Source organism: Phaethon lepturus, unplaced genomic scaffold (assembly GCF_000687285.1).
Source record: "Phaethon lepturus isolate BGI_N335 unplaced genomic scaffold, ASM68728v1 scaffold9672, whole genome shotgun sequence".
NCBI lineage: Eukaryota > Metazoa > Chordata > Aves > Phaethontiformes > Phaethontidae > Phaethon > Phaethon lepturus.
Genome location: NW_010522596.1, coordinates 38,714 through 46,841, shown reverse-complemented (window position 1 = coordinate 46,841; position 8,128 = coordinate 38,714). Strand labels below are relative to the sequence as shown.

General features: G+C 35.4%; 1 protein-coding gene across 1 annotated transcript in view; it reads left to right on the top strand.

Moving 5' to 3' along the window:
- Positions 1-7,758, top strand: part of SNX13 (sorting nexin 13) — a 35,096-nt gene extending 27,338 nt beyond the window's left edge. The window contains exons 19-24 of the mRNA XM_010281852.1: positions 1,075-1,146; positions 3,567-3,712; positions 5,463-5,531; positions 6,693-6,805; positions 7,307-7,550; positions 7,725-7,758. Of these exons, the coding sequence (XP_010280154.1) occupies positions 1,075-1,146; positions 3,567-3,712; positions 5,463-5,531; positions 6,693-6,805; positions 7,307-7,550; positions 7,725-7,758 (678 nt within the window). The remainder of the gene's footprint in view (positions 1-1,074; positions 1,147-3,566; positions 3,713-5,462; positions 5,532-6,692; positions 6,806-7,306; positions 7,551-7,724) is intronic.
- Positions 7,759-8,128: the final 370 nt, after the last annotated feature.

The following is an 8,128-nucleotide window of genomic DNA, read 5'->3' as shown; positions in this document are numbered from 1 at the left end:
GTTCAGCAGTCATTATGCTATAAACATGGAGTTCTTTGCTATTAAGTAACACATTTTAAGTTGGCATCTACAGACCGTTAACAGCCATCCTTCTTCGCTTAATTCAATGCAGCCACTTCAGAAGAATATGAGTCACTGGTTTTCTTACTTTTTTACCAACCATTCTCATACAGCTAGCTTGCTGCATCTGCTTCATTTCATTTAAAAGCCACATACATTTTGAAACTTAAAATAAGGAGATAGCCTCTTTTCTCCTTATTATTGCTGAATTCTGTTTCTAATTACATTTTCTTTCTGTCTTTCCTGCCATCTTTCCTCATCTTTTATATTCCTAAAATGTAATACCTTAGAGGTGGGGAATGGTAGCATGGCATGCTATCTAGAAGTAGTATGAAAGTAGTAATCTGTCTAACATGTCCCCCTTGCCTTCCTTTCCCTTGCGCTCCTCTTTCTATGTGTAGCTGTAAGGTCTGTGATCAGGGATTATTCCATTTTGTGTTACCAAAACAGTTCTATGTGGCAAATGTAGAACAGCAACCGAGATGAGTTAACCTTTAAACCATGAAAGGGAATAATAAATCTGTGGTGTGGGGTAGGTTGTTTGTGGGTTTTTTGTTTAACTTTTTCATTACTTATGAGACAAAATGACTGGCTCTGGACTTTCTCATTGCTGGTAACTTCTCTGGTGTGTGACTAACAATATATCTGCAGTTATACTTACTGGGAAGTCGGTGACTAGGTGGGACTTAAGATCTAGAGGAAATAGCAGAAGAAATATTAGTCCCATATGAATTTCTTGGGTTTTTTCAGTTGAAGTGTTAGGCACTTCAGAAAATAGTTGTGGATTGTCCTAAACGTGTTGATAACTTTGATAGCTATAGAAGAATACCTACAGGCTTGGTTTGTTGGAAGATTAAAGGATTGCTGTATATTTATCTGTGGTAGTATGCAACTGACTTTTGACTGAATGTTTGGTTTTTATATTCATAACCAAATTGGTTATGAAAATTGATCTGATTTATTGGTAATCTAAAGTATTTTTCTTTCATAAGCGTTACCTTTTTTTCACTGCAGGTGCCTCCTTTGATCCAGAAAACGTATTCAGATCCTGACCATTGCCGTGTTGCAGCACCAATTGATGACAATGTGAGTCTGACGTTTGTGCTTTCAAAGTTGACTCCTCTAAAACCAAATGAATGAATTCCTTCTTAAACTATGTATTTATTGTTTCCTAATATTATACTAGGCACTTACAAACTGTTCTTAACTTTTTAAAAAGAAACTTACATGCTTCCTTCTAAAATTAACACCTTTGTTAGTACTAAACGAGTGTACACATTACTGCTTCTGTGTTTTGTTTGGGGTTTTCTTCCCCTTCCTCCCTCCAATTCCTGTCTGTTTAAAGTAGTATGGTACCAGACTGTTAGCATCATTTCCATTGGCATTTTATGGATTCTGATTTCTGATGTGACCTTTTATGGGACATTTGTTTAATGGATCAGAAATAGTGTTTGCTGTGTTTTTATGGAAAAAAAAAAACCTTCAGAATGTTTTCCTAAATAATAAACTTTTAGTATTTGGATACCTAAAATGTATAAAGTAGTAATACTAGAAACTTGAAAGTGAAGTTTAAGCTGTTGATGTTATCATAACCTGTGGCATTTTGTTATTGTTTTGATTGAAACATTGATCCTATATGTGAAAACAATTGGAAAAAACCCTTTTATCTCTTAAGTAGGACAGAAAGGCCATAAGATTACCAGTGATTATATGCAATTTGCTATGGTCATAAATCTACACCTGTTCTGCCCTTCACGTTTTGGGCTTTTTGGTCACATCAAAGCATTCCAGTTTGTCTTCATGTGTATAACTGCTGTGACGGCTTGGTAGATGTATTTTTGCTCAAATAACATAGCCTTGAGTTCTTCTGTGTTTTCTTGTTAGCCATTATTTTTCACTATATCGGACTGTATCCATAAATTTGTAGTTACAAATTTACTTTGTCAACTTTACGAAGTATCTTTGATACTCCTGATGCTTCTGTTTTGCACAGGCAAAACAAAATAATATTCAAGTGTATGAGCAACTTCTCTGCAAATATTTCATTGATCTTCTGTAAAATGAATAGAAGCTACAATTCTTGATGGCTTTTAATTTAATATACCAAGTGTTTCCAAAAGGCAGATTTCAAATGTTTTAAAACCTTTCAACTGGCAACTGCTATTTTAAGATACATTGTTCACAACTTACAGTCACTAAATCAGACAAAAAAATATGGCAGTTGAGTGGAATTTTACATGGAGAAGCAGTACTGTAAAAGTGAGGCATGGATCTATAGAATCTCCAGCTGGATTATGAATCCACTGTCTGTTGTATATAAAGATGTACTTGTGTAGTCCACCAAAAAAAATGTCCACATAGCTCTGAGATCTTGCCACTTCTTCTGGTGTAGGATTAACAACATAGTGCAAACTACTACTCTTTCAGGTAAAGCTGTATCAGATTTGTATTTGTTGTATTTGAGATCAATATTTGTGGTCTCTCATGCAATACAACTGTAACTCCAAATGTTGTCTTTTTATGCAATAGCTTAACAATATGTAGGCTTGCATTTTGGGTGGTAAATGCCCCATCCCTGGAAACTTTCAAGGTCAGGCTGGGTGGAGCTCTAAGCAATCTGATCTAGTTTCTGCTAGCAACGTGATGTTCCTGCTCATTGCAGGGGAGTTGGACTAAATGACCTGTAAAGGTCCCTTCCAACCCAAACCATTCTATTGTAGTTCTGTATAAGCAGGCCATGAGAAGCTGCTGTTGTTTCTATAAGGGAAACATTAATAACAACTAAGATGAAAGATCTAATACTTTTCATGCTAGAATTTAGTAAACTCCCCCTCAAATTTTAATATTTGAAAAATTGTTGACAGTTACTGCAAGTGTACACCATCCATCTTTAAAAACTTTTACATAGTTACTGAATCCTCTGTTCTAGGTTTTCCATAAAAGTTGTTTTCTGTAAGCCAATCTATGTAACATACTCTTTTAAATAATAAAATAATATTGCTGCTTTTCTTAATCTACAAGCATAAAAGCACCTAATAGCAATGCCGATTAGAACGCTATCTAAACTAAAGATAGTTTATTGCAATGAAGTGTCCTTGTTAGGAGGTTCTGAATTTGGCACAGTGCATCCCTAAGAACAAGATGCCAAAGAAAAGTTCGTTCCACAGTTTTCATGTTAGGCAGTTGAAAACATAACTACTAAAGGAAGAGGTCAGGGACATGCTTATTTGTATTAACTTTGTTCAACATTGGTGAAATAACTGTTTCTTTTTGTCTCAGTTTAAAAATTCAATGTATTTAAGTCTATTTTATCTTTAATTTTCAATCTTTCTTTGCTATTAGTAATGTTACAGAAGATTTAGGGAAGATTTCATATTACAGTAAAATACAGAACAAAGTGTTTTTGTCATTGCTCTGCTTATACTGAAGCTGTGAGGTAGCTACTGGAACTGTAGCTTTCTTGAACTGAAATAAAAGTTTACTGATTGTACTTCTTGTTTGATCAGGTGGATGACAATATTCCGCTGAGAGTAATGCTCCTCCTTATGGATGAAGTCTTTGATTTAAAGGAAAGAAATCAGTGGTTAAGAAGAAATATAAAAAACCTGCTTCAGCAGCTTATTAGAGCAACATATGGTGACACAATTAATAGGTACTGCTTTTCTTATATAGAGTGTTGGTGTGAGTGAGACTGTGTCTATAAATCCTTTTTGGTATTACTAAATTATTGTGGTTTAAATTTGCATGTATTCCCTTTTGAAGAGGATCAATAAGCCAAATACAAATGTGGTGTGACATGGAGATAAACACAAAACATTGCTGAAAGACAAATTCCAGTAACTCTCATATGCCAGAAAATTTCCAAAAGAGCTTTCACATATCAACAAGAGTAAATGTTTTTGTGAATGTAACTTAATACTGATGGTGTCTATGCTTTTTGCCCTGTGCTTTACGCTCCATTTTTTGTTGTTAATACTATTTATTACTTTCTGCACAATTTCTGTTTACATTCTTTGATGCCACAAATAATACACTGGCACTATCAAGTTACATGGACTGTACTGAGTTGCTATGTTAAGTTTTTGCTCTCACACTTTAAAAGATGGAGGTGTGGGGGGAAGGAAAATATTGTTACTCGGTCCTTTCTGCATCCCCATCATCTCTGTAATTCACATACACCCTTCTTCATGCAAATGCGAAGCAAATTAGTAGTGCTAAATAAGTAACGTTTCTTGCCCTCAACTTTGAAATATACTGTTTCCATGCTTTCCCTTCTAATAATTAGTTTCTGAAATGTAAATAAAAATACAGAACAAAAAAAGAAACAGGATTGGCACTAAATTGTCACTTTGGTTTAGTGCCAAGAATCAAAAACTTAATTTCCCATAGGTGAGGAGTAGTTTCTATAACTTTTTCAGGACATTGCTCACTATGTCATTACTTCTTATCCTTCACAAGTATATTTTTTATGTTTTCATCATCACTGTTTAACATATAGACAGTTCTTGTGGTACCAGTAGTGATGCAACCATGTGATAATAATAACATTGGTGTTTTTCAAATAATTCCTTGTGGCCAGGTGACAATTATCTTGAGACCTGTGCTCCCAAAAACATGCTGCCATGTTGAACACTCTGAATACTTTTTGCTGTTTTCAGGTTGTAGTATAACTGGCTGAGTTTGTGCATACGCTTCTGCTTTCTTATTGCAGAGGTGTGTGCAGAACTATTTTGCTTCTGCATTTGGAGCTATTCCAGGTTCAGCAGTCATACCTTTTCCTAGCAGATTCTTGGGCTTTAATGTCATTCTGCAGCAAAATTGTGTTTTTCTGTTTCTTAGAAAACTAAATTCAAATTATGTTTAGGGAGATAATCCTGGGATCATGGTGACACACAGATGCGTGTATCATATCTGTAAACATACTAGATTTGGACATTGACCTGTGTGTATGTGTTGATGAATGAAGGCCAAAGTTTATGATCAGTCTGTATCTTCTGTTAAAGATTATGATGTATCTCCATACATAAGTATGGTAATTCGATACTTTAAGCAGGTTCTTTGCTTACAGAAGCAGAACTAGAAGAGCGCTCTATGAAGAGGAGTGCTTTACAAGCAGAACATTTATCTAATGCTGATGGGAGATGCAACATCAATTTTCAAGCCTGCTTTGTCACCATACATTTACTCAAAAAGAAAAAGGCTTTTGCTTTAGGAGTGATCAGTGATTTTAGACTTTTATCTTGAGAATCAGCGTTTGCCTTCCTAGCATGCAGTTTTATAGAACTCACAGAGTTGGAGAAAGCTGACATTGAACTTTGTTTGCCCTAGAGTGCTCTTTAAAATGCTATACCTATTTCTTCTCTGTTTTAAAAATTAAATGAAAGTTGTTACTTTGGTTTTAGAAAAATAGTTGATCATGTTGATTGGATGACATCTCCTGAGCAAGTAGCAGATGCGGTGAAACGCTTCAGGTATGTCTTTTATCATAGATGTTAAATATGAAGTACTTGCCAATTGATGTCTAATCAGTCTGTGCATTCTTCGCAGTCTTTTTATGTGAGGAAACGACTATTATTGTACAGAATTCCACTTGGAGCATACACTGCTTTATACATGTGTTAAATGGGAGAAAGTAATGATCACATGAACAAGAATAATTTTTAGTTTTCTCCTCTTCCTTAAAAAGTTCTTTGTTAACCAGTCTAGAGGAGCTAGAGTGTGGGTATACTTAAAAATTTCATAATATTACTGGATGAAGTGTCTTGTTTACCTTGATGAGGGCATGTGCATGCCTTGTCTTAAAAAGCAAACAATTACTACTAAAAAAACCCCTGGCTCTAAGCTGATGTGTTTTACATGTGGGCAGATAAAACAGAACTGAAGTCTGAGTTTGCAACTATCAAAGGCTCTGTCATGCCATTTCCTAAAAGTCTTAATGGTTTCTGCAGTGTTGTTGAGTGAGAGCCACCTCCCTTGCCTTTTTTTTTTTTAATGGGGTGAAAGAGATAAAGTAGGATAACATATTAGCCAAAGAGTCATACTTGACAGATATTCTGTTATTCTTTATTAAAACCGAGTAAGAACGTGCGCTTCTTACTCAGAAAAAAGAGTATGTCATTTACTGAGGCAACATAGCTTTTTAGACAGAGGCATGTCTTTTGCATTGGGCTTTATACTATACTGAAACTACTTCATCTCAGCTTTAGCTTGTTGATAGGTTAACTACTGTCAGAGATCTAATGAAGCAATTAATAGACCAAAGTCTAGAGTCTCTCAATGGCAATAGAGACTGATTGGCAAAAGAAAATCTTAGATACATTATGTACATATCTTATGTAACAGCAACGTAACTATCTTATGTAACAACTATGTGATATTTGAATGTTTTTGGTGTGTAATATTTCCTTGAAAATTGTTTTCATCTTATTCTTGTATATGGTAGCTACTGATAGGTTGAGTGTATTGTACTTCTAGCTTTTGATTTCTTTTCCCTTTTCTAATATTTGAAGTATGTGTTAGGCTGTGTGAAAATTACTTTCTTGTATTTCTTATGAGATAGCTTTGAGGGATTAAAAAGAGCCTTACACTTGATAAAATTTTTATGTATTTTGACAGATTTGCTTTTGTTACAGAGATGCTTTTTGGCCCAACGGCATTTTAGCAGAGACTGTTCCACGGAGGGACAAAGCTATTAGAATGAGAACAAGAGTGGCTGGAAAGACCAAATTACTGGAGGTAATGCCAGGTAAGTGAGTCTGGGATTGAAGCCTAATAATCCTTGTTATATATTGTTACTAGAATTAATGTGAGTATTCTTGTTGATTGTTGAAATGTTGAAAAGTAACATTAACATATGAACTGTATTTAAATAAAGGGTTTATTAATTATTAAAGCACTGAATGTTTTCACATGTACTGTGACTTTGCAACTGCAATTCTCTTAGCACTAACCCAGTATTCAGTTTCACTAGAGAATTTAAGTTTAGTGCATGAAATACCGATATTGCAATACAGCATGATTACATGTAAAATAACATGGTTCCACATGTAGAGTGTAAAACTGAAGTAATTTTCAGAAATCCTTTCTGCTGTAAGAGAACTTTTAGTTTAGTCCTGTTATGTATTATAGAGGCACTGTTACTTCAAATTCCAAGCTATGTAATTTGAAAGACTTAATATTCAGTTTGTTTGTTGTTAACAGAGAAGCAGAATTTAGCTTAAATTTCTGTGTAACTTCATTTTTGTAGATGAACTGAAGCACATCATAGGCGCTGAGACAACACGGAAAGGCATTCTTCGGGTCTTTGAAATGTTCCAGCACACTCAGCTGAATAAAAGAATGGTGTATGTGTTTCTGGAGAGATTCCTAGAAACCTTATTTCCACAAAATAAATTCCATGAGCTCTTCAACAAACTGCATTCACGGTCAAAGCAGATGCAGAGGTATAAGCAGAGACTACATTCTACTCAAGCGCCTTCCTTACAGAAAAGGTGACACTTCAAACCTATTAAGCTGGTGTATGTTTGTCCAGGATTAATTACTTGGGCAGATTCTCTGGGGCTTCAAACTCACATGCTGTTACTTCTGCACCAGTCTTCTAGTGTCACATATTAGGTTATTAATGCATCTGTAAGACCTGTGGATCTTCTCATCTTCACTTGTAATTCAACCACTACCAGAAGGGTTTGTGTGTCTTAAATGATTTGGTGCGTCTTCATGCAACATTGAGAAGAATACTGGCCCAATAAGTAAGAATGCTGATTCCTTCCGTTCCTGAGTCGATGTTTTGCCAGCAATGAGGAGTGCCAGACTGTTCAAGTAAAGCACAACTGTGGTGATGCAATGGAAGAAAAGGATGTTTTGGCACTGGGAGATAGTGCAAGAATCAGGTGGGATTGTTCTACATTATGACTGTTGAGGCTCTGTAGGGTTCTTTTAACATTCCTGTAAAGGCTGAGCTAACAGGAAAGCAGTCTCTGGAACAGCAGGTTCACAGGAGAGGGGAGAAATAGTTATGGCCCCATCGTAAAAGTACATTTGTTAAACAAAAGTTGAAGTAATGTGGCTT